Raw genomic sequence first — 26621 nt, forward strand, 5'->3', positions numbered from 1 at the left:
AATGTGAATATTATCTCTATTTCACAGGTGGTGAAATTGAGTCAGAAAGATAGTTTCCTCACTGTCCCTGACTCCCCCTAAAAGAGTAGCAGACCTGAAATAAGACCCCAGAATTTTAAAGAAACCTGTTTTGAGTTCATTCCTCCAACTCAGCATGCTGATTTGTTTGGGGTATTTTTTTGGAAAACAGAATTATGTAAGGAGAAAATTATCTCACTATCTGCAAATAAAATATGGAATAAAAAAAAAAGGGGGGCACAAGTGTGAATGCCAGGGAAAATTTCTGATCGTTCTGTGTTTGTATAAGATAGCTGGAGAAGGTTTCCCTCATTCAATATACTGAGTCCAGCTGGAGGACTCTGAAAGTTGTGTGAGAAAAGGTTAACTGATTTCTCAGTTCAGCAACTATACAACGTGAAGTCAGCATGGTGGTTTTTCTTGATAATTGTATGTTGCTGCCTGCTGCTCTACATTTTGACAGCCATTTCCATAGTTGCTTTCATGAACAGCAGAAATATTCTCTCTTTTTCTCGCTCTCTCTGTGCTAACAGTGCAATCGGGCCTGCTGGAACAAGAAGCGTGGAGAGGGTTCTTCAAAAACAACAACACTTCAAGATACCAGTCTCTTGTCAGTAATATTGGAGGGGGAGAACACAGGAAAAATAAGAAGTACAGTATTTTACTCTCAGTGCCCTTCTAACACCCTGTTAACCAGTATTTAAGGGTCCTGTGGATTCTTTACAGATATTCCTGCTTGTTTTAATGACATAATCAAGAAGGTGTTTTTTCCCAATACTGAAATTTCTCTATATTTGTCTTAAATGTGTGTGTGTTTAGGGATTATGAAAGCAGTTTATTATGGAAAAGTGCAAAGTAATTTGTTTTGTTAATGCTAAAGTATGTTTCATGCTGCATCTCCTGAAAATGGAAATGTTCTTACATTTAATTGTGACTAGAATACAGGCAAATTAGTTACTTAAGAGAGTACTTAAGTTGTTGTTATTTGTAAACCATTTCAGGAAGTTCTGCATCAAACATGAAAAGAATATAGTTGAACCATAAGGTTTACATTAATCATGTGTATCTTACACTTAATATTATGTCAATGCATTACACAATGTCACAGTCATATAAAGAATTAAAAATACATGTGTACACTGAAATGAATGATATATATTTAACAAAAACAAGAATTCTGAATTACTAGGCAATGATATGTAGCAGTTACGGTGCATTATATAAATTCATCCTTAATTCTTGGCTAACTCAGTTATGAGGAGAGAGCACGATACCTGCAAACTATTGTTCAACATCATCTAGAGCCTACAACATTTGAAGATTTTGCTGCTCAGGTTTTCTGCCCAGCACCTTATCACCATTTGCCCTCAGAGACGGGTAAGAAGTAACAAACAGTTCTTATAAAATCTTAAACTTGAAATGCAGTATCCTTACTTATAAAGACTAAAAATTCAGACCTTTGCACATCATGAAGAGTTACCATTAATTGGAAAGAACATACATGCTTGAGAACACGGGCAAAGTTGACTTTAAATCTTCATTCTGTTTTCTGGCATCATAAGCCAATACCTGGCATTAAGATTTGGCAAGATGCTTTAATATAGCAACCAGACCCTGTATTTTTATCACAATCCCCTATATAAAGTCTGCTTGAAAACGTTGGTACTGTCATGTAGGCTGGTTCAGGTAGAAACATTTTTAAGTGCACCTTCCTCATAAGAAAGTTTCAAGGCTCACTACGTTTAGAATGTAAAGTTTAAACTGAAAATCTGAGCCTTGCAATCTTAATTTTGTTTCCATGTTATTAGTCACAAAGTTGGTTTTAAGGTAGTTTTTACTTCCCAGTAAAATACCTGTTTTATAAGAGGATGCTGCATTTTTTTGTTACTAATAAGAAAATCGGTAAAAGAAAATAAGTAACTCAAGGCCTTCCTGTTCTGACATTTCTTGAACTCCTTATGATTATTTCATTATTTTATTTCCCCTCTTTTTAGATCATTAAATATCAGTTCTGTTTATCTGAAGGTAAGACAAAGTGTCCAAAAAAACCCTTTGTTCCTCTTACTTTTACTAGAGCACTAAGCTTGTAACCAAAATGTATGCAAACTTTCCTTGTTGCCCTTGTTCACACTAAAAAGAATTTCACACTGATTGAGAAATGACCACTACATCTTCTAAAAGTTTTAGTCTTTTACTAACCTCAGGTCTGCATGAAGCACTAACACTGGTTCTGGGATTAAGGTAACTAATGATAGAGACAGTTGTTGAATGAGTAACACTTTATTGTGTTGGCCTTTGTTTCTCAGCATGAACAAGTAGTACTGGATGGCAGTGGTGTGTTTTGTACCCTGTACTGTCTTTCATTGATGTTGTAAGACATTCTGCAGTGATAACCTAGGAGAGATGGAGAAGAAGAATGTGTAACACTTGAAATCCCCTATTCAGAAAAACCTTATTTAATTATAATCAAAGTGTTTCCACAGAAAAACTGTAAATCTAAATTAAATAAATTTGTAAGAATAGTTTGGCAAGTTGTTATCTGAAAATTTGTTTCTCAATTCCAAGATATATACAGAAATAAATTCTGAATTATACAAGAATTATGATAGGACTACAGAAAGAATTACAGAGATGTTAAAATGTTGAGGCTCCTTTACTTTAAAATACAAATGATAACTAGAAATGAGGTGCAGTTCCAAAGTATAATAAGTGGTATAATTATGCTAATGGAAATAGTTGAGACCAAAGGTTAACAAAATTAAAAGTAAGTAATTTAATTAAAACAGTATAAAAAGTAAAGTATGAAAATTTGAATAGGAAAAAAATCTGTAACTAGAAGCATTAAAAACAAACAAACATTAAAAACAATAACCAGGGATACCAGTCCTTTCCACATTTCCTGTCAAGGGACCTAGTGAATATTCAGCACCAGACACTTTTGTATGGCTAGTATATATTCTACATTCTAGTGCACTTGTTGACGTTCTGCCCATTCCTTTTAAGAAATCTCATTCCAAGCTAAGTCGTTCTTCTCTCTTCCTCTAATTCATTCTTTCGGGGTGAAGCAAGGCTGCTTTTCTGTGCTAGTTCTGTGCATCAGAGTACACTTCTCTACAGTGGCGATTCTAAACTGTGTTCTTTTATAATTGGTATTCTCTAGCATGATCTGAAAGGAGGTTATTATTTTTTAGAAACTTGGTTTTAACTTAACCTTCCTATTCAAGTTAATAATTTTCTGCGGGAATCTCATTAATAGGAGCTTGTGATGTGTTTCACATATATACACATGTATGTGTGTGTCTGCATACCTCCTGTCCTGGGAGCCACATTCTTCTGGACCTTGCACTGTGCAGTGGAAGTGACCAAGACATCAGTGTCAGGAGCAAGCAGAAGCTTCCTAGGACAGACGTGCAGCACAGTGTGACCCAGCATCAGAGTCAATCAGCCTGGCCCCATGCCTGCCTGACTCTGAGCTTGCATTTCAGCCAAGGGAAGCTGGGGATGCTCCGGCAGTCCTGCTTGCAGCCTGATCCCTGTTCCATCCAGGGCTCCTGGAGCTCAGATACCCTGCTCCAGCACAGAGTGTCTGGAGTAGCACCAAACCATCTGCCATCAACCTGACTCGAGAGCATAAATCCTAAAGCCTGAGAATATAAAATATTCTTAGGGGGTATAAAATAACACTGCAGTCACCTGCCAGAAAGGTCACCCCAGGACTTGGGGTTAGCCTGGAAACCACTGGTTTCCTGTTCTAGCAGAGGCAGGCCTGTGAGCTACATTGCTACAGACTACCCAAATTTCTGAGGGACTGTGACCCCAAAGAAGAATTCACCATCAGTGCTATGGAAAGAAAAGATACCCTTAAATTTCTAGCAGCCCTGCAACAGGTGACTTTCTTAAAAGAGGTACAGAGCACTGAACTGTGCCAGGATTACACACAGGAGTGGTGCTGGAGTCCTGCCTGGGAATCCACATGCATTCATCAGCCTCAAGGTGTCTCAGACAAAGTCTTCCAAGCTCCTAGCCAGATGTGTACATGTCATCTGAAAATTTCTAACCAGCTTGTAAGAATACATCACATTTTTGAAATACAAAATATTTCGTTTATGTATGGGGCTTCTTTCAATAAAGAATTACCAGAAGAGACTAAGAAAAAAAATCCACATTTTAGATATTATAGACATAATTATGTTATTGGATCATGATCTTCATGATTACAACTTCTGAATATGTTTAATTTCATAAAATGCTCTCCTTTTTTTATAAAATACATTTTTTTATCTAAGAAAGATCTTAGAAATTATGAGTCTGCTACAGCCCATCACCAGGTGTTACATTTTGTTGTTGTGATACCGTTGGCCATTTTTTTTTTATTTGAGCTATGAGAATCAGAGCAGATAGAGTTCATGTTCAGTTCATGTGTTTTCTCAGATGGACTTATTTTATCAAAGGCTCAGACATCAGCAAAAGCTGTTTCCTTTTTTTACTGTGACTGCTCTTCAGTACAATGTGATTGTGGCAGCTGCTGTTATATCTAGAAGTTTAGTTTGCCCTGTCAAAATATCTGACAAGTTCACTTTCCCATGTGTAGGAACCTGACTAGGGTAGTGAATGTGTACATTTAAAGAAATTGATATTTACCTGTACTTAATCACAGAATGCAATTCAGTTGCCTCTGCATTTTTTACCATGTGCTGTTTCTGTTACATTGGGTAACTGCAAATACTCTACTAAATAGGGTAACACATCCTATGCAGATATTGAGTGAACCAGATCTCTGTGACAACAGAATAGGTTGAGGGAACTGTCAATGATAAGCTCAATTATATTGAAGGGCATATTGACCTCCTGATGCAAAGATTCTGATCTTTAAAATGTACTCATGTCTTAAGTTCGTTTTTCTGTCTTCTTTTGTTCTCTTTCTTCCTACTAAGACTGGTACCTTATTTACAGTAAATTTCTAAAGAGACCTCTACATTCATCATAGTATATTCCTTGTGACAAAAGCTTGTGACAAATCAGGCTATTTGGTCCCAACAATCATTCCTGTATTTTCAAGCCTGCATTCAGAACAGTTCTGCTGCCCCACTGCCAGAGTAAGAGTAAGTGGGGTTGCCACTGTACAGTCAGGGAATCAGGGAAATGTAGAGATAATGATGTTTTCAGCCTTGCACAATTAAAAATCTAGTTTGGCAGCTTGTATTTTCATCTGCTGCTTCCTTGGTGTGAAACATTGAAACTAATAATCTTTTTGGCCCTGTACCACCCCTTCATAGATGAGAATGATGGATGCTTTTCTCTCTGTAAAAGGACCTGAGTCACACTTGGTGGTGGTGGTTTGTGATTGGAAGTGAAGCTGAAATACAGAAGTGAGGGCTCTGTGTCTTGAAGGGCTGGAAGAATTTCTCATTGTCCTTTTTCCAGTACAAACTTTGGACTCTTTTTAAAATTCCAAATCAGAGCAAAAGGTCAAAATTTAGTGACTTTTTCTAAAGAATTTTCATATTGGAATGGCTGAAGCAGAAACTTTACACATTTCTGAACTATTGTCATAAAGTCAACCACTTGTGTGAAGGTAGACTCAGCACTTTGAGACAGTAAATTCAGTGTGGACTGCTAGAGACCCAACAGATCAACTTTCAACATTTAATGAAAAGGGTCTACTGAAAAAAATAGTATGATTGTCAATTAAAAAGCATCTCATACATACAAACAAGGGGACAAAAAAATTAATCCTTACATTTCCTAGTTTTTTAATTTTTGACTTTATTTTCTTGTGACATTTGCCTTGTGTAATTACTTCCATTTTTGTTTTAAAGTATAGGGCAAAGCAGAATTTCTATAACACTGATTAACAACCCCAGGACACATAAGCAAACTGCAAGCTCTAGAATCACCACCTCCTGCAGAATGAGATAGGACAGTAGTTTGTAGGAATGGTAAGCTTTCTTAGCTCTGCGTCAGTCTCCACTAGTGGAAAGACTGGGAATTTTGCCAGTGGATTTCACTGTTATTTGGCAGAGAGAAATAGGCTTACCTTACACACATGGCTCCAGCTGGGTGCTGAAGAGTGTTGTTCACTGGACATGGTCTTGGCTCCTGTTTTGCGATAAACATAATCTTTTCTTGCTGTCTTCTTTCTCATGCCTCTTAGTTCTTTCTCTTCTACCCAGTTCTGGTCTCCCAGGTCTTTAGATTATCTCTTCCTCACCTTTTTGCCTTGCTTTGTAGCTGCTTTTGCAGTCCTTCTACATCTCCTCCTTGCTTCCTTTCCTCATTTCACAAAATCAGTGAGAGACTTAATTGACTTGATTCTAGCAAGGTTGCTGAGTATGATGGACAACTTGGCCAGATTTGGACTGAAATATAGAAGAGTGGCAAAGAGCACAAGCTGTACAAAAATGATTGCCCTCTTCCCTGAAGTTCAAGTGGAACATTCTGAAGTATCTCAGAAGACCATCAAAATGTACCAACGTGCACAAATTATTTTCCCCTGTGGTTATTCACAGACATAGCACTTGGGGCAGTGCTGATCCAGGAAACGAAGTGTGAGAAAGCCAGAAGAACTGAGAGTAGTCTTTCCATGCAGGTTTCTCCTTGGTAAATTTTTCACCTTTGAAAGTCAGAACTGATTAGTCATGGCAGTGCATATGTTCTGATAGCTCCAGATTCCTCCATCTCACCTCACTTCTAATTTAGTCTGTGTATAGTTAGGATTCCATTTTAGATTTAAATAGTTGATTTCTGAGTCAAATAACCAACATACTATCATTAGAGGACAATAAATTTTTCAAATGGAGTGTGCAAATGTCACATTTCAACTTTGTTGACTCACCTCCTTGTTCAGAAGCAATTGAAATGGCTTTGCATATGGCCCCAAAATATCATAGCTGATCAAGCTATGGTATTTGTCCCTTGTCAAACCTAAGAGGAGAAAAATATGGATCACTTCCTGATGTTTTCTGCCTCTTAAAAATCCAGACATCTACTTTGTTTATTTTATAAAATAAACTGATTTCACATCATTTGTCCATAAAGCCTTCATATATAACCCTATTTTTATATTTTGAATAACGAAATATTTTATTGTTGTGGTTTAAAAATGGTATTTTCCAATTCAGTGTTCCCACCGAAACCGCTCCAAACCATATGCTGGTTGATCACTCCCCCTTCCCTTGGTGGGCTGAGGAGGAGAACTGGCAACATTAAAGGCACAGGTTGAAATAACAACAATTTACTGGAAACAGCAAAAAGATAAGGAAATTAACAGCAGCAACAACAACATCAATACTAATGACAGAAGGTACAAGAAAGAGGCAAACAATTCATGTGGACACAGACACACTCCATCCATAACAATATCCAACTGCTCCTTCTACCATGCTACACTGATCTGAAAGTGAGCCCTTGCCCCATCCCTGGAAAATGACACAAAGTTGCATAGAATAGCCTATGTGTCCTAGCCAGGGCCAGGACATTTTCCACCTCTTATTCTATACCATCTCCTTCACGCTCAGATCCTACACCTTCCAACTGTATACATATATCTTCACATATATATATAAACATGAGTATCATTTCCATAGGCAATGACCTCCAAGGTGTTTGTTGATTTCCTTTAGCAATGACTAAAGAAAGAGAGTTCAGTCCATCCTGGATATCTTCAGGGCAGGAGGGCTGGTGTGCCATCAGGTGGTTGCAAGCTGCTCCAGGAGCTCACAATTGGAGCATTCATACTCATTGTCCATGGTAGTTCTGGCACACAGTGCCGGTGTCATTCAGCAACCACTTTTATACAATTCAACATTACAGACTGTTCTAACCCAAAATCAAATTCCCTGGAGGTACACATTGTGTTTTCCTGTCCCAAGTGCACCCATGTCCTTGAGCAAAAACAGTCCCATGGATGGGTTTACCTTTGCTTGAGGCAGGATTAATGCAAACTGTCTTCCCTAAAACATTTCTCATATGTTCCACAGGGACTTTATCTCTTTCTGCAGTACACTGAGGTTTTGATTGGGCAGGGCAAGCAAGGTAGATTCTCTAGTGTTAACTAACCAGGGGGCCTGTGCTAAATGCAGATCCAGTGTTGAAGGTCTCACCACCCATTGCTTTCAATGTGGTTTTTAACAGTCCACTGTACCATTCCTGTTTCCCAGAGACTGGTGCAGGGTAGGGAATATGTTTTACCCACTCAGTATCATGCTGGCCCAAGTGTCTATGAGGATATTTTTTAAATGAGTGCCGTTGTCCAGCTCTGTTGTTTTGGGGGTTCTATGCCACCACGTGAGCCACTTTTCCAGGATGGTGTTCTGGGCAGTGATGTGAGGCACAGGATGCATCTCCAGCTATCCAGTGGCTATCTCCACCATTGTCAGCACACAGCGCTTACCTAGGCAGATTTGTGGGAGTGCAATGTGATCAAACTGCCAGGTCTCCTCACATTCTTATTTCAGCCCTTGTCCCACAGAGGCTTTACCCATTTCACCTGACCGATTGCAGTGCATGTTTCACGGTTAACGTGGGATATAGTGTCCACCCCTCAATCACAAGCCATCTGGATGTTGCATCTCTTCTGTGTTGACCTGAGGTCTTATGGGCCCACCAAGTCAAAAATAATTCACCCTTATGTTCCAGTCCAGATCCACCTGAGACACTTTAATCTTGGCAGCCCAATCCACCTGTCCATTCTTGTGATGTTCTTCAGTAGCCCAACTCCAACCCCCCCATATAATCACTTAACAGAAAATGAGAAAGGACACACTCTCTTCACAGATGGTTCCTAGCATTTTGTAGGGATACATCAAAAAGGGAAGGATGATGTACAGAGTCCTACATAGCTAGTTGCAAAAGCTATTTAGGGACAAGGTGGATCAAGTCAGGGTGCAGAGCTGAAAGCCATCCAGCTGGCCTCATTCCTCACTGAAAAGAGGAATGGCCTCTACATTGACTCATGCATGGTGGCAAATACTCTGTGGGTGTGGCTACAACAGTGTAAAAAGGGTGATTGGCAGTGCAGAAGGAAACCATCTGGGCCGCTGATCTGTGGCAAGACATCACTGCTTAGGTAGAGAAGTTGGCTGTAAAAGTACATCATGTAGATGCACACACATCTTCTGTATTGCTCCTCTCTGGAGCTGCCACAGCATTCTCCGTGCAAATATTCTGTCACTTTATCGGGGTTGTGTAGGTGAACTGCTAAACCATCGGAGCAGAGAATTTCCCCAAAAGCTGTCCCATTCTCTCCCATATTCTATGTATTCATGACCATCCACCCTCAGGGCAAATCTCTGAATGACCTCCTTAGAAATCTCTGTCCTGACTCTAAATATGGTGTAGACTGCACTGAGGAGAAGTGGCAGATTTAGCAACAAGAATATGCTTTCCTTAACATCCAGCAGGAATTAAAAATCCTCAAAAGCTGTTTTAACAGGTCGGAAGGAGGAAAGGGGGTGGAAAGCTGGGGAAAATCATCTTCTCCATTTCCCCCCAAAGACTGTGTGTGATTATTAATGGACTCCTAGAGCTAGTGCCTGAGTAAGGATAGGTGAGAAACACTAAATACACATCCCACATTTCCTGCATTGCCTTTTATCTTGCCATGTCATAAACTGATACTCCATAGTACAGCAACAAAGCAATCCTAATCCCTCTCCCTGCTCTGAAAAAGAGCACCATTATGAGCACATAGTGGATATACAAAAAACATGTACAGGGTTAGTTACCACACCCATATGAGCAGACCAAGCAACATTGCGACCAGTAGGTCTGGTCCTAATGCAACAAATCAAATCAGATTACATCAAATTTGTTTTCAGCTCACTCTGGGCAGAGCTGTGCTGTTGTTGTCTCAACCCTTTGTGCCTCACATTGGGCACCAAAGAAGGTTGTGTTTTAGGAATGGTATTTTCCAGTTCCATGTTCTCACCATAACCATGTGCTGCTCCAAACCATGTGCTACTCTATCACTCCCCTTCTCCTCAGCAGGCTGGAGAGGATAATTGGAGGCATAAAAGGTAAAGCTCAGGAGATAAGAACAATTTTTACTGGCAACAGCATTGAGATTAGAAACATACAGTAACAACAACAGTGGTAATGACAGAGGGTACAAGAAAGAAGCGAGCAGTTTGATGTAAGAGGCGAACCCCCCTACAATAAATACCCAACCACTCCCTCCCACCACACTACTAAAGTGAGCCTTTACCCAGAAAATGACATAAGATGGTATAGAATAACCTCCAGGTCCTAGCCATAACCCCTCCTGGCTGCTGCAAAAATTACCCCATCCTGACCAGAACCAGGACAATTGTGGAGAGTTATAAAGATAATAACATTTTATACTGAAAATTTTTAAATTAGGAAAGGGAAGCAAAACCTGCAAAATTTTTATATTCCACATTTAATATCCACATGTGTGTATGAGTGTATGTATGTATATATATGGTTATCTAAAATCCAAAGAAACTCCGTTACTAATTAATCTGTTAGTTTCTGTCAGATTTTAAATATATTTTAAGTGCTGTTGTTCTTCACTCTTCTGGTGTGATATGTTCAGATGTGAAAATCACTTTAAATGACTTCTGTTCTTCAATAGCTCTACGTTTCTTTTTAAAAAATGTTATATATGAATTTGTTCTTCTGTCCACAGGAATAAGAAATAAAATTTTAGGCTACAACTGGAATAATACTTTACTTGAAATAATGGGGCAGACTGAGGTTTTCTTTATCCAACAACCCATGATAAAATTTCACACTAGGGTTTAACCCTTCAATGCAGACCAACTAGCTTAAAACTAGCTGGTTTTGCTTCTTTATGTGATTTCAGGAGTCTCATGTTAAGACTGGCTATAATTTTAACATATTTAGTACTGTGAAACAGCTGGAGAACAGAAGCCATATATCAAGTTGCCATTTGTTTTTCCTTATCAGTTGTGTGTATGTGTGTGAGTATTCATGTGTTTTCACCAATGTTAAACAAGCATTTCAGACAGTGTTTAGGATGTATCTCAGTTACTATTAATAAGGTTGTTGGATCTGGATAATGTTATAGAATTCTTTTCTTTCTCTCTCCCTTCCTTTTTTTTCTTGTAATGCTTAGTTGGTAAGTATGATGCCGTATTTCAGAGCTGTTGCTTCATTGCACATAACTAACTCATCACTCTCTTTAACCTGTAGCATGAGCAGCAATTGCATAATGAAATTCGAAATTCTGTTTTCTGTGCTCATCTGTTAATACCCTTCAATCTCTGCGGTTCGTGTCTCATGTCTCACACCTGTTATCTTTTATCTTTTCTCCTCCTCCCTTCCTCACTTCTTTCCACTCCTCCTTCCTCATCACTTCTTCATTCTCAACAAAGAAAGAAATGCTGTGATATTTCTTCTCCTTCCAAAACCTCCACTAGAAAGCATTGGCCACATCAAGGTAAAGGGCAAAGGCTTGAAACGGAAGGTCTTTCACGCTAGCTGTGAATGGTATGCTGTGCAAAACAACAACGGTTATTTTCTATTCTCTAATCTCCACCATTTGAAATGCTTTAATTTCTTGTAAAATCAGAACAAGATAGAATTTCAGAAAATGCGAATGCATGTTTCCCTGCTTGCCTTTTTCTATAAGGCACAGTGAGTCAGACATTATCATGCTTTTCCAGATTGTTTGGCAGTGAAGTATCTAGTTCATGAACAAAATTACTGTCACCAGCTGGGGAACAAATAACAGCCCTTTCTCTCCCCTGTCACTCTGATGGGTCATGCCAGTTTGAAGATAGAAAGTACCGTGTTCTTGCTCTGGAGCAGGCAGGTGAGGTACCAGACAAGAACAGCCAGATTGCTAAATACCACAGGTTTATGACAATCTTTTAAATTTCCTCCTAGATTTCTTACCTTATGACCTCATTTGATTTTAGAGGAATCTTTCAGGATAAATCATAACCAGTTTTGAATGATTTTTGCACCCTTTATATGTGAAATGTATACCGAGGCAGAGAGATCTTCAATTCTGATTATTGCATTATTATTTTAAAGAATTACCAGTAATAGCATGATGTGGAAGAAATAGCAAGTGATTTCTGGCTTACTGCAGTCTACAGGAGTTTCCCTATTGACACCTGCAGGACCAGGGTTCTGTCTCTAAATTATATGGGTTAGAAGCCTTCAGAGGCAACTGAGGTAGTTGAGTTCAATCACACTGTCAGTGGCTGTAAATGGCTAATGAAAATGCAGCTTAGTTTTATGGATGGGAGTTCATAGTATTAATTTTCTATAGCATGGGAAGGAGAATGTAATTTTGATTTCATATTTTCTCCTTTTCCTTTTGTACCTCTATGGAAGAAGATTTGGAGACAGGCTGTTTGTAGGAAAGAGCTTTGTCCACTTCCAGTGGGGACTCTGGGGCCACTGGAGCATAGCTCTGGGCACTGGGCTAATGAATCATTGTCTCAAATTCATCTTGTTCCTTTTACAAAGAAACATTAACATATAGTGCATCCAGTTAGTACAATCTGTTCAAGCTTCTGCCTTGTGGGCCCTGTAGGAATTTGCCTTTTGAAGCACAAACTAAAGTTGGTATGGGAGAAGATGTTTTGCTCTCTCAGTCAGCCCCCAATTCACTCCACCTCTTCAGCAGCATTCCTAGAGCTCCCTTCATGTGCAATGAGCTGTTAACCTTCATGTTCTCATTAAAGACTGGATTCTTCTGGGTTGTGATTTGACTAATGATTCCCCATCCCTGAAGGGAACTGGAACTATTTGTTTTCCTGGTTAGCGGGAGAACGTTGCCCACTTCAGTGCTGCCTTAATTGCTCAGAGCGAGGGGGGTCTGCAGTCCCATAGCTCAGTGGTTTCTGGAATCATCTTTTCTGTTGGGGTGGATTTTGTGGCAGTTGCTAATTCCGTGAGCAATACCATCACCCACAGCTGTTAAAGGGCTAGGAGATGCTGTGGCAGTGACAGCAGCACTGAAATTCCTCTCTGCCCCTTGCTATGAGATCCTGTGCTGCGAGTGCCGAAGGTGGCACTGACCCGTCTGGTTCTTGCTGTCCTCTGCAGGCTTCTGCCCAGAGACTCAGCCGGGAGAAACTCCAGCAGCAGCAACAGCACAGGTGGATGGAACAGACTTAGCCTCTCCAATGTCTCCTCGGACTAGCAAGAGCCGCATGTCCATGAAACTGCGCCGCTCCTCTGGCTCAGCCAACAAGTCCTAAGTGGCAAGATGCCTGCAGCTTTCTAGTGAAGAGCACTGGCCACCCTTCCCGCAGCGACTCACCGCCTTTTGGGTTTTTTACTGCTCACGCCTTTCATTCGAGGATAATGTCTCATGTGTGTGCACCCATGCCCTGCATACTCCTTTTCTGTATGTTTATTTTAAACAGTGACACTGGAATTTACTTTAATATTTTAGCTTTGGGTTTTTTTATCAAACTCCAGTCTGCCTTTTTTTTTATTTTGCAGTGCAGTTTGTACTCTGCACCTTTTACCTACTTGGATGATTATGGATGATTAACTTTGGGTTTTAAATCTGGTTGATCTTGAGTCAACATGGAATTGGAGACTGCAGTTGGATTACACTATATTTATTGTGCCCCATTGCAATTTTCTCTGTAACAAAGAAAGAAATATGTACAATTTGAAAATGAATGTACAATTTTAAATTGAAGTTGCATTTGTAAAGTCTTTGTCAGATGTCACAATGTTAATGCACAAGATGTGTACAGATTATTTATGTTGAGAATAAAATAGTTCAATAGCGTTTCAAGTATCACAGAATCCAAATGAGATAATTTGCTCATAGAACTCTTTCATCATAAAGCAATGTATCATTTCATAATTCTGCAGATAATCTATGCCAGAAAAAAAAATCACTGTCCTGAAATTCTATTTATGCTCAGCTTCCAAATATTTTTATAATGTTTGCTTTTCCAAGTGGTATCAATAGTAAATGCCATTGAGTTTCATGAGTTTTAGCCATTATCATTATGCTGTTTCATCTAGATGTATATTCTTTTTTCTTACATTAAAAAAAAATTAAACACTTTCCTGATAGAAATTCATTGCTGTGATGATGGGTACTAGGAAAGAAAAGGGAACACGCTCCGGGAGCCTGGCCTGAAATGCTAATAATTTCAACCTTGTGAGCGCAGATTAGTACACGAGTTCCACCCACCCAGAGGTATTTTCCTACAAAAATTAAATGCTCACATTTTGAACCTAGTAAACAACAAAATGCTGTTAACAAAATGTAGCATGGCATCGGTACTAACTGCATGTGTAAATATATGGGCAACAATAAAAAAAGAAATTATGTATTGTCATTCATGTAGTATCTACAAATTTGTAATGGTTGAAGAGAAGACATGCTATTTAATAATCCAATAAAATTATTCTTACCACCTTTTGTATATTAGTTATTCACCTCACTGATTAGATTCTTAGTCCAATTTATAGAAGAATTGTGTATTACATGCACATGGAGCAGTTAAATGTAATACACAGCTCAGTTTTCCTTTGTATTAAAAAGTACACACAAGTTCTCAGGGATGCCCTACTGAAAACTTTTCTCCAGATCTAGTAAATACATTGCATGTAGCTCTGCAGATAATACGAAGCATAGGCTGTTCCCTCTGGCAGGCTGGTTGTTCAAGTGCTAATTGTAGGATGAGTTAATAATCATCACGTTTGTGTGATCTGGAGCCCTTCATCTTTGACTACACAAGGAGAGAAAGAGGAAACATGATTTTAAAAAACCCAAAAAACTAGTGACTTTCTCCAGGGGTAAACTCATTTAATTGCATAAACAGGCATTTTTACCTAAGTCTCTGTTGTCAACAAATGACAGGAAAATGCACAACTTAAATTAACATGCTTTATTTTTGGCATATTAGTGACTTGCAAGTTTAGCCTCCTTTGTCAGAAAGCAAATCTTGGCTGCAATAGGTTATATTTTATTAATTCACTTTTTTTCAGGTTCTGGAACTACAATGACAAAATCCGTGAAGCACATTTAACGTAAAGCACTTATCGCTTGCTTGCATCCTTTGGGCATGATACATCTAGCAAAATATAAAACTACAGAAATAATTGCTTTAGAGGATGCTAATTGAGAGATTGAAATGTTTTGCATGCTCATATCAGAGTGTTAGAACAAAGACTACAACTGGATCAATTTGGTTCTTCAGAAGTCACCAGCTGACCCACTTTGCCCTGCTGAATTCAAGAAGGGCATGAGCTTTCTTTTAAATCTTTTATTGAATTTTCTTGCCCTTATTTTTAGCCTCATCTGCTGTCACATTTAGAAACAAGCACTCATAGAAAAATAAATAAGTAAATAAATAAACAAACAAATACTGGCTGAAGTGTCAGTAGCTGGTAACTTCAACAGCATTTCAAAGCATTTGGCCAGAGCACTGTCAAAGCCAGGGAATACACACCGCAGGTTGCTTTGCTAAAGGTAGGTGTCATTAGGGAGATGAAGGTGGCCTATCACCTGCGCTTTAGCAACACGTCTAACGACTGCTTCGTGTCCTAATTTCAGCTGTTCGCGAGACTCGGAGGAGCTCACATGAAAAGCGCAGCTCACAGAGGAGAGGGGTCGGAGGCCGCCTGAAAAGGCGAGCCGCACGCAGGGTGCTTTCCACCCGGCCGCGATGCAGGGGCCGGCAGGGCCACACGCTGCTCACCCAGCCTGTGAGACCGAGCTGCCCGTCTGGCAGCTGCCCGTGCCGCGCTAACGAGCCACTGACGGGGCGGAGCAGCTTTTGGAACGGGCAGTGCCAGAGACGTGTGTTTTGCCTACCACACAGTTGCTAGAGCAGAGAGTAAGCAGGAGATGCGTACTTAGCTATGGATCAACACCTCGTATTTCAATTAAGCAGACAGCACGATTAATTAATCCCATACGTTTTGCTAGCTATTATGTGACTTGACACTGACTTAATATGAACATTTATCTTCTCAGCTACCTTAGTACGGAGTACATCACGAATGTTGAAGCTCGGGGGCTAAGGCTATTAAAACAAGGTCACCAGATCAGGCTCCTTTTCTCACGAAAAATAATTCCTCTCTTTAGATGCCCTATGCACAGCCGTACTTTTCTCTCCGTCACTACGGAAGATGTACTGACGGTTGGCCGCCATCTAACGCCTTGGCACTGCCCGCCTCTCGGCAGACGCTGCCGGGACTTCTCGCCTGTTGCCGCCGGCCCAGGGCCGAGCCGGCGGCCGCTCCCCGTGCCCCGTCCGTCCCGGCGGCTGGCGGGCTGCGCGGCGCTCCCTGCCCCGCGGGGCCCGGCGTGGGCGCTGCCGGCAGTGCGGCCCGGGGGCTGAACGCGCCGCCGAGCCGGCGCGGGCGCGCGTCGCTACCCACCGGCCGGGAGTCAGCGGGCGGCTCCTCCGACGTCGTAGCCGTGAGAGCCGCGACTTTCCATAGGAATTACAGCGTGGCCAGGGCTCGCTCGGCTAGCCCGGGCTCTCGGAGCAGTCCCACCGGGGCGGCCGCGGGCCTAGCAGCCCGGCCGGACGGGCACCTGGAGCAGCAGGACCTGCCTGCTCTCCGGCGGGTGGCACTTGCTGGCGTGCCGCGCCAGCCCGGGCGCGCTGAAGAAGGTGGCGGGGCAGTGTTTGCAGGGGAAGCCCTGCCGCTCGCCTCCCGCCGCGCCGCTCTCGGGGACCCCGGCGGGCGGCGGCGGCGGCAGCAGCAGCTCCTCCCGCACGGCGTGCCACAGCCGGTGCTTGTCCCTGATGTCCGCCGAGGGGAAGCGGGCCCCGCAGAGGTGGCAGGCGAAGGTGAGGGGCCCGCGCTCCGGCGGGCCAAAGGCGGCAGGCCGCGCTGCCCCGTGGGTGCCCAGGTGCTTGCGGAGGTAAGCCTGCCGCCGGAACCGCTTCTGGCAACAGGGACAGGCGAACGCCTCCCCGCCGGGGCCGCCGCCCGCACCGGGAGCGCCGCCGTGAGCTGGACCGGGGCTGGAGCCGGGGGCGGCCGGGGCGCCGCCGGCGCTGTCCGCGCCGCCGCGGTGCTGACGGGTCCCCGGAGCAGGCTGGGGCGCGGCGGGGCCGCGGGGCCGCCGCTCGGGGCTGTTCTCCTTGCCCGGCGGGACGGAAACGGCGCCTTCGGCGCTGGGGCCGGGACGTGGCTTGTGCCAGCGGCGGTGCGAGGCCAGGTTGGCGGGACAGCTGAAGATCTTGTGGCACTCGGGGCAGCGGTACTCGACGCGCACGATGCGGGAGCAGCGGTGCTGGGCCAGCGCCAGCGGGTCCGCGTACTGCTCTTTGCACAGCTGGCAGATAAACTCGCCCAGCGGTGTGCGCCCCGGCGGCGGCCCCGGCCGGCCCTCGGGCCCCTCCTCTTTGATGCGCAGCCCCAGCACGGGCGAGGTGGTCACCTCATCGGCGAAGCTCAGCTTCCGCGTGGCCTTGCCCTTCTTGGCCGGCGCCTTGGCCCGGGACGGCCGCTTCAGCGCGGGCACCGACGGCAGCGGCGGGGCGGGCAGCGGCGTGCGCGGCTGCAGCAGCAGCTTCTCGGCGGGCGGGAAGGAGGCGGCCAGGGGGAAGGACTCGGCGGAGGCGGGGGAGCTGAGGCACCGCTCGAAGAGAGCCGCCCGCGGCCCCGCGGCGCTGCACGGCCCCGTCGCCCCCCAGGCGGCCGGAGCCTCCGGCGGGGTGAGCCCGGGGCCGCCGCAGCCGCCGCCGGGGGGCCACGTCACGGGGCAAGCGGCGACGGCTCCCTTCTCCTCCTCGCCTTTCTCCTCCTCCGCTCCCTGTCTGGCGGCGGGGCTGTCCCCGCCGGCGGGCGGCGGGGGCGGCGGCGGGGTGGGCGGAGGGTCCCGCTCAGGGTCCCGCTCCCGCGGGCGTGCCCGGTAGGAGCCGCCGGGTCTCCGGCTGCGCTTGACGAGGAAGCCGCGCGGCATGGCGGGGCGGCGCGGGGCAGCGGGAGCGCGGCACGGCCAGCCCGCCCGGCCTTTATACCCCCGGCGCCCGCTCCCGCCCGGGCGTCATCCTCCCTCCGGCGGCGGCGGCCAATGAGGAGTTGGGGCCGGCGCTGGCGGCGGGGGGCGGCGGCGGCCGGAGCGGGCCGGGGCTCCCGCCGCCGGGGCGGGCGCGCTCGGGCGGCGGGAGCAGGCGGAGTGCCGCCGGGAGCGCACCCCAGCGCCCTGCGGGACCGACTGGAACGGGGCCGGGAATGGCGCCGAGATGGGCGAGACCCCAAGCCGGGTCACGGGCGCTGCTGCCTCGGCCGAGCGGCCGGACGGTGCTCGAGCAGGAGCATCTGTCGTGGGTGCTCGTGCCGGTGCCTTCATCCTCTGCCGGGGCCGCACGGACCGCCCCGCACATCCTTCCGCTGAAGGGAGCCAGAGCTGGGAACTGGCTCCGTCCTTCTGCACAGCCACATCAGGAGTTTTCCCAGAAGTAGCCAGAAAGCTCCGGTATTGCGGTGAGCTCCCAATGCAAGAGCAGGGCTGCCGAGCTGCCACTGCAGTGTAAAATGCTAAATCACGGCTCTGCGTAGTGGCCATGACTGATCCCTTGGCACCCTCGCCCGCGGGCAGCCTGCGGAGCCCAGGGGAGGCAAGACTGGGCTGTGGTAGAGCAAGCTGCACAGGCGCCCGAACCTCCCCCCATCCCGGCCCGTTCGCGGGTGCCGTGAGCCCGGTGGCAGCTGGTGCGCCCCCGGAGAAAGGCAGGAGCCGTGCTTGCTAAAGCACTAATCGCCTTTTTAGGGGAACAAGCGCACTGGCAGCGGGGTCCCGGCAGCCCCTCCGGCCCCACGGCGCGGTACCAGCATCTCCTCTTGGGCCGCCCATGTGCCCGAGCCGGGGTTTGGCGGCAGGACGGGGCTGTCCCGCCCGCAGAGCTGCTGGCCGCACTATACACGGGATGGCGTGCGCTGGAAATGACCGCGCCGGAGCATCGCTCCCTCCCAGGGCCAGACAGCCCTTGCCAGGGTAGGACGGTCGGACACACTCTGCTGGAAGCATCGCCCAGCCGGAGGAGGTAGCATCAGGAGAAAGGGAGAAACAGCACCTCTGGTTCGAGGGGTTTTCCAGAAGTGGAAGAAAGATGTGAAGCCTTCATGCAAGACCAGAATTCATCCCACCTGCTCAACACACTCTCTCAAACCACTTCTCTGTGTAAGTGCTTCAGTTATATTTGCTTAGCAAAGCCTTAGTCATGTTTTACATTACTCTCCTCTCCCATTTTCCTCCATTTTCATGGTTGCACTGAATCTCAGATTAGATTATTTACTCCACAGCCTAGAGATCACCCTTTGTTAGTACAAACCACTGTAAATAGGACCAGTGAGCCATGCTTTCGTGCAGTTAGGTCACTCCACTGACTAGCTGCTTGATTTTTACCCAAAATTTTTTACCCTTGTAGCTGGAACTTCCCAGATACATTTCTCACTGAATAACTGGATCTCTGGTTACAGATCCACTGCTCCTCCAAGCGATATGTAAATAGTTTTTTCAGTTGCACCTTGTAAACAATATTCCCATTAATGTTTTATTTGCTTTTGTCGCATTGCAAAAATGGTCTGTGGTAGGAATGTGCAGTTCTGGAATGTCCAGCTCAGTCCTAAGAGGTGAGGAATCCAGCGATGCCTTTTCCAGCACAGGAGTAGCTGGAGGTAGAGTACCAATGGGAAAGCACATGTGGTTACTGAAACTCCAAACATTTTTCCAGTAAAATATGTAAATTGGAATTGCATCAGGGAGTATCTCCAGACCCCCAGTGTCATCATCTGACGTGGCCCAGACATCATGGGAAGGCTTGGGGAGTAACCTACAGTCACAAATGTGGAATCTCTGCTCGATCTCCCCGGGTGATGTCCCTCCTGTGGTTCTTCTTGGCTTTTTCCCTGTGTGAGAGACGGGAGGCCCGTCTGTGCCTCCCCCTTGCTCACAGTGTCCTCCAGCACAGCCCTCTTGCAGCTTTCTAAACTTGCCTCCAGTTTATCATCAGTTTCTAAGGCGAGACCCAAAACTGTAGAACCCATCACTCCACCTTGCTCTTTCTGCAGCATGTGCCAATCTGACAAATGCACCAGCAAAATGACTTGGGGATTCAAGCTGGTTCAGCCACCTTGTGACTTATTTCTCTCAATAAATATACTGGTTTGCCCAGGCTGTCTCTGCGCCAGTACAAACTCACAGTGCCCTGGCTCCCACTTGGAAGGGTCACAATTATTCTGTGATCATGGATTATTTACCCTCCACCATTTACAATAGAATGTAACTGTACTGACTAGCATTACACCCAATTCTCAAGGCTTCTAATCTTTCCAAACTGTTACATGGGTTTATCTTCTTGCCATCCTCCTTTACTCCTACCAAAAATTTTACAGTTAGAAAATTCAGATAATTTATAGTAGTACGTAACAATGTTGTGGACCTCCAAACCCTGTGCAAATTTGCTGTATTTTAACTTTTTCACTTCCTTATTACATTTCATTAGTCCTATCACCTAGCTGAGAGCACAGCACCACACCCTCCTGAACATGCTCCTACAGGGAAACTTTATTTAAGGTCAAAGCTTTCATAAGCAAGGAGCTGAATGATGTTATTGCTCCTGTCCTTAAACTGTTTTCTCTACAGTCTGCTAAAATCAGGTTGGCCTTGATTAAACATGTTGGCTGCTTACAGATGAGAGTCATCCTTATATGATCTGAGATTAACCAAAGGGTTAATCTCACAGTAAATAGGAAATCAAACTTCTAGTGGAAAACTGCACTGGAACTGGCAGGGTGAAAACAAGAGGAACAAGTTCCTTGTCTTGCATTCTTTGCTTCCTCGGTCCATTCCCTCCTCCCTGGTTGAGGCTGAATGCTGGCGTGCTAGGGAATGGAAACAAGAGTAGTACAGCACTGCTCTGCCTCCCTTTTTGCCAAGTTTCTCATTTTGTGTGAGGGGAAATGTTCTTAACTGTGTTTAGCCTCGTTCATAACTGCTAACATCAGCCTGAGTGACCCATTCAAGCCTTGCCAAGATTCAGCAATCAGATTCAGTGAGGGCCAACCTCCTGGGGACCTTCCAAAGTGAGGACAATCTTCAGATTCCTCTAGTTACCTTTCCCTGTTGCTGCTTTGTTTTAGGGACATGGCTTAGTGGTGGGCTTGGCAGTGCTGGGTTTATGGTTGAACTCTTAAAAGTCTTTTTCAACCTAATAAATTCCATGATTATGTGACTCTGGAGGATGCTCCAGATTGCCCAGGGTGCTCCAGAGTTTGGCACTAGAAGTTCATCATCCAGATCCTTGTACACCCCAGCTGTCCAGAGACTGTCATCTCTGCCTGTGAAGTTGGGATACCATTGCTTTCAGCCCCAGCCATGTCTGCAGCAGCTCCAGGACACCTGGAAACCTGTGCAGACACTGAATAAGAGGTCTACACCTCCATGGTCCACGGATAAAACATTGTCAAGCAAGTGGACAGCTGCATTTATATTTCTGAACAGTCTCAGGGCATAAACAGCAAGAGGAATGTATGACAGAAATGCCAGCTGGCAGAGAGAAGGTCTTAAGTGAGGTCTGGTTCCCAGAGAAAACCCTAAAAACTCTTCTGGGGGCTAAGAGGACAGAAACGAAAAGAGAAATTCTATTTGCCACTCAGTAAAAGAAAAAAATAACCACAACTTCAAAAAAGTAAGAGTTAAAAATAAAATAGTAACTATAAGCAAAAGATTAAAGAACATTTCTGTCCTTCATGTTTCCCCTCCCCACCACAAAAAAAAAAAAATGTAGTTGAGTTTTTTATATTGCAGGATTTCAAATAAAGTTGACTTTTAAATCTTGCCCTGACATCTGGTTTGTAATTAATGGAGCAGTAAATAGGAGGGAGACAGAAGCTGCCTCAGAAGCCTGTCCTTGATACATGACTCCAGCAATAAGCTAGATGAGCGATACCACCCCCAGGCTCCAGCACTTAAACAAAATCCAGGCTGTTTTTGGTGGCAACACAACCCATTTCATCTTCCCCCTTGAAAAGGGCTGCCAATTATCCTGCTGCAGTTGGGAATTTGATGCTGGTGACAGACATTGAAGGAAATACCTGCATTATGAGGATACAGATTGTCTAATATAACTGACCTTACTAGTATCTTAATTGTGTTTTGTTTTACCTGAGGACAATCTGCTTCAAGAGAAAATGATGCTAACAGCTGCTATGTTTTCTTCATCGCTCAAATATTAACAAATAGGAAGGTAGAATTTAATTTCTGTAAAGGAAGGTAGAAAACACTGTTCTGTGAAGGTACTTGGGTTAGAGGGATTTAAAGAGTTTTGAAGACACTATGAACACATTTAACCTTCCTCTTTTCCCACAAATGAAGTGATGCTGTGAACTGGTCATGTCACTTCCCCCATCACTAAGGTGATACTGGGAGGACACTGGTGCCATGGCTCCTGTCCCTACTCCATAAGTGAGCAGCTGCATAACGGCCGAAGGAGCAATCTCACATTTTGCTTCTTCCCCACCTCCATCTGCAATAGCCTATTGCAGGGAAACCAGGTCCTCTCCAGGGGACTGACTGATATTCCCACACTTATAAAAGTTATAGGAGACTTGATGGGACCATTACGACTTCCATTACTTCACTGCAGATTTCAGCTGGATTTCAGCTGGATTTCAGCTCATACCCCACAGGCTGAAGCCATTTGCCATTGGCCAGATTTCCCTGCTGGACTTATTTATTGATCTTTCCATGTCATGAATAGGAAGATTTGGCTTCCTTTGGCATGAGATTCTCAGCAGTATGTTCCCCATAAACATCACTGTATGTTGCAGCTCACTGGAAAAAAGATCTCCTAGTACAGAAGATCATGGTTATCAATTTTGTGGATATCAGTGGTGGCTTTCAGGGAGGCTGAGTCCCAGCTGTGCTCAGTGCAGGTGTGTGTGCAAATGGCTCTGTGTGCAGAGAGAGCAACAACTGAAGAGACCAGAAGACAAGGCAGCAGGAGAGTGGGAGAAATGAAGCATCTGAGGGATGCCTCTGCTGCATGCTGGTCTGGGAAAATCCATGCCTGCCTCCAGTAAAGTTTAGGCAGGACAGAGAAACATGCTGGTTGCCTAATTTCCCAAAAGGGCTCAATCTAGGAGGCTCTCAGAGAGCAGAGATCAGGAGCAGATGAATCCCAGCAAATATTTGATTCTGTTATGGTCACATTTCATCCTGCTCTTGTGCTGGCACTGGAGCATATTCAATTCTGCAGGGATGCGGTGCAGGGAGCTGAGTCCACTGGGAAATATTTACTTTTTTTTTTTCTTTCCCCTCCAGTTCCAATAATTCTTTTATGCCCCTGTTCTAGGGCCACCTTATTCAATAAAATTCCTCTGACTCAGAGGTGCAACAGGTAATTCCCCAGGGCTGTTGCCCAAGACCTTTCTGCCACCCCTACTCCATGATTTCTCCCTATTTCTCCCTCCATTTTCTTCAGGTGACGCCAAATTCCCAGGTCCTTTTCCTGCCAGAACTGGATGCACTTCATGACAGAAGTATGCTACTGCATCTTTGCTTGCCTATGCAAAGGAATGGCAGGATTTACTGTGGAATGAGGTGCAGGCATGGCCTGGCCACTGCAAAGCAGATGGCAGATGGACTGCAGGAGCCACCAGTGCTAACAACAGTTGCAGAGGGGCAGGTGGAGCATGGGAGATGCCGAAAAGGAAAACCAGTGGCAGGAGGTGGGAGAAGACAAGCAAACCAACATGGAAAGCTGGCTAGAAACAGCTTGTTTGTTAGGAACAAGATGGAAAATTGCATTGCAAGGAAATAAACCACATCTGAGCCGAATGCCTGCATCTCAGAAAAGCAACAAGGAGGATGATAGCTCCCAAAAGGAAACAGTGGTTGATCTCTTTGCAGGGAATGTGACAGAGGAGGGCAAAGGAAAGGCAGCACTGAGCCAGAGAGCTGCTGCTCTTTTCTGACAGTTCACCTCCAGCTTCTGAGCCCATCCACTTTGTTCTTTCACAAAAGAGACCTGGCAAATGTCCATTGTGCAGGAAGTTTCAGAGAGGTGAGGTTGCAGTGCCTTGGCAGGTGTGTCAGGATGTAGACTCTCTCCTTTTTTTATTTTGTGGGTGAACAGCTTTGTGCAACCCTGAAGGGCAATGGCAAAATGCTTTGCTGGCTGATGAGGTAGGAAAAGGGAAAATATGTCACTGCTTCAGGAAGATCTAAAACCAGAGCTCCCCTTCAGCTTCCTTCCCCTCTCCAGGTGCCAGTGCCTGCATAGAAGACAAGGGCAGTGGTGACTGGAAGATGTCTCCAGCAGAATCCAGGGGATAAGCAGCACCAAACCAAAGTCGTCAAGCATATCTCTCATTTTGAAAAATTTTGAAAATATTTTTTCCACTTAGGATTTAGCCCTCTTCAAAGCCAGAAGAGGGGACTCAAAACCAGCATCATGCTCCAAGTACTGCTAATATAATGATCCCTAGCAGCTGCCATGCAGGATTCTCCACTTATATTTGTTTTGCTTCTTTTGTGACATTTAATCAAAGTCTTGCTATCCTAAATATTAATTAAAGTGCTTGGAGACAAGGCCTAAATTTCATTTTGCCTCCCAAGTTCACCAGCTTCATCCTCCTCCTCCTCCTCCTCCAAATATGTTTTGCTATAAATTACTGGCACTGTTTCTGTTGATAGTCAACATAATCAAACATTTGTAAGCATGCTGTCTCTTCAATCTGTTCAGTTGATGCACTTTACCTGATCTTTCATTAAAGTAATCAAAACACTTGCTGTGCCACGTCTAATGAATGTTGCATGTATGATTAAGTACTTTCATTCATATTGCAAGTTTGATTTAATGTAATCTGCCTTTCAGACAGCCATTAGCCTAGCTCCTGCGTGAATTCGATTAATTGGCTGAATTCTTCCAGATGTCCTTTAAGTATTACAGGAATTTCTATGTAAAAACAGCAGGGACCATCTAACAGAGAAGCAAACAATGATACGTTATATTGCTGCCATGACTTACAAAAAGCTGGATTCATTTTCATTAATAAAACATCTGTACTGCTGCACAGCTATGCATCAAGATGCATTTATTTTATATGTTTATTTCTCTTATGACTATAAATAGTTAAACAGAAGCACGGTATGTTCAGTTGGAAGATACACAAACAGAACTGCAATATCAGAGTTAGGACTTACAAAACAAGTATCATGTGTTGTAGCAAACATGGCAGCAGCTTCTATTGATATCTTAGGATAAAGGCATTTTTTTTAGAGCATGATGAATTTGAAAGCAGTTGGTTCCTGGGTTGAAATATCCTATGGCTTATGTTTATATGTCTCATTGTACCTTTAAGTGGGAGGAAAAAATGCAGTTTGGCATTTTTAAATAGTATGCAGTAAAGAGAAAAAGCATTATTAAAATAAACAGTTTTTCTTAATTCTCAAAAATGGAAATTGTTTGGGTATTTTGTTGGTATTTTTTTTCCCCACAAAGTTACACTTCAGAAAAGAATCACTTTTTCTTAAAAAGCAAAGTCCCCAAAAGCCAGTTTTTGTTTCAGTGCCTACTGGACCCAGCCTGTGCAGGACATGATGCTGTTTCAGAGTATGGGGAGGATGCCTCCACAAGTCAAAGTAGCTGCCTTCACTTTATGCTGACCCTGCTGAATTGATAGCACCTTTTGAAGAAGGATGTGAGAAGGATCTCAGAACCTTCTTGCCCCTTTGTCCTCTCTCCCCCTGCCTTCCCTTGTCATCCTCGGGAATGAGCCCATGGGGCAGACTGCAGAAGTCTGGCAGGAGTTTGACCCCGCAGCCCTGAGCTCAGCACAGCTTAATTTCCCTGAATGTGTGGGACTTCTCATCCAAGTCAGAGAGCTGCAGGGCTCTGCCTGTCCCCACTCCGTTTCACTGGGCACTGCCAAGTCAGGAACTGAGGAAGGGAGAGGAGCAGCAGCACTGCAGCACTGGTCCAGCTCTCCCCAGCAGTGCTCCGTCAAGTGGCTCCATCTCACCTGGGGAGCAGCCAGGTCACATTCTTCCCTCTCCTCCCCGGCTGCCCCTTTCCCAGCTGCTGCACAGCCTTATAAGTGTGTTTGATCCTTGAGGTACCTCTCCTGTGCTAGGTAAATTATTGCCACTTTGCACCACATCAGGACTTTACTGACTGCCCTGTCAAAATGAGCAGGAGCTTGTACCAGCCAGTTCATTTTCAAGGGCTGTTTTAATAGATGATGGATTTACAGGAGACATCTGAAATAATATTGTTCTGCAAAATTTAAGTGGTACAATGAAAGAGATTGAGACTTGCTAAACTGTATCTCCCTTTCTTTTCCCAACATAGTTACTGCACTGACCAACTTGCCAGCTTGCTTCTTTGTGTACACATTCTCCTCTGCTTTCACTTCATTCTCTGTTTCTTGCTTTTGTTCCTATGTTGTCTATTATCCTCCTATAGCAAAGGTACCCATACAAATTCTGTACTTACATTAATTCTATTCTATTCTATTCTATTCTATTCTATTCTATTCTATTCTATTCTATTCTATGCTATGCTATGCTATGCTATGCTATGCTATGCTATGCTATTCTACTCTCAGTATAATCTGTATCCTAATATGAAAAACATGTTAAGATGAATTTTCTACCACAGCTG

General features: G+C 44.5%; 2 protein-coding genes across 11 annotated transcripts in view; one reads left to right on the forward strand and one right to left on the reverse strand.

The window, feature by feature from the left end:
- The window catches only part of RALGAPA1 (Ral GTPase activating protein catalytic subunit alpha 1), a 131221-nt gene extending 116819 nt beyond the window's left edge, over nucleotides 1-14402 (forward strand). For 4 of the 10 annotated variants that reach the window (XM_021542694.3, XM_021542698.3, XM_021542703.3 and 1 more), the window contains 3 exons: nucleotides 1271-1395; nucleotides 11376-11490; nucleotides 13063-14402. In XM_021542694.3, coding sequence (XP_021398369.1) covers nucleotides 1271-1395; nucleotides 11376-11490; nucleotides 13063-13159 — 337 coding nt within the window. In that variant the 3' untranslated portion in view covers nucleotides 13160-14402. Of the gene's footprint in view, nucleotides 1-1270; nucleotides 1396-2012; nucleotides 2044-11375; nucleotides 11491-13062 lie in introns of all 10 variants that reach the window. The other 6 variants (XM_021542696.3, XM_021542708.3, XM_021542705.3 and 3 more) reach the window with 4 other exon arrangements.
- A 2108-nt stretch (nucleotides 14403-16510) lies between these two features.
- On the reverse strand, nucleotides 16511-17914 carry INSM2 (INSM transcriptional repressor 2). The gene has a single exon (XM_021542890.1). It carries the CDS (start codon nucleotides 17912-17914, stop codon nucleotides 16511-16513), a length of 1404 nt encoding a protein of 467 aa, XP_021398565.1.
- Nucleotides 17915-26621: the final 8707 nt, after the last annotated feature.

Source organism: Lonchura striata, chromosome 6 (genome assembly GCF_046129695.1).
Source record: "Lonchura striata isolate bLonStr1 chromosome 6, bLonStr1.mat, whole genome shotgun sequence".
Lineage (NCBI taxonomy): Eukaryota > Metazoa > Chordata > Aves > Passeriformes > Estrildidae > Lonchura > Lonchura striata.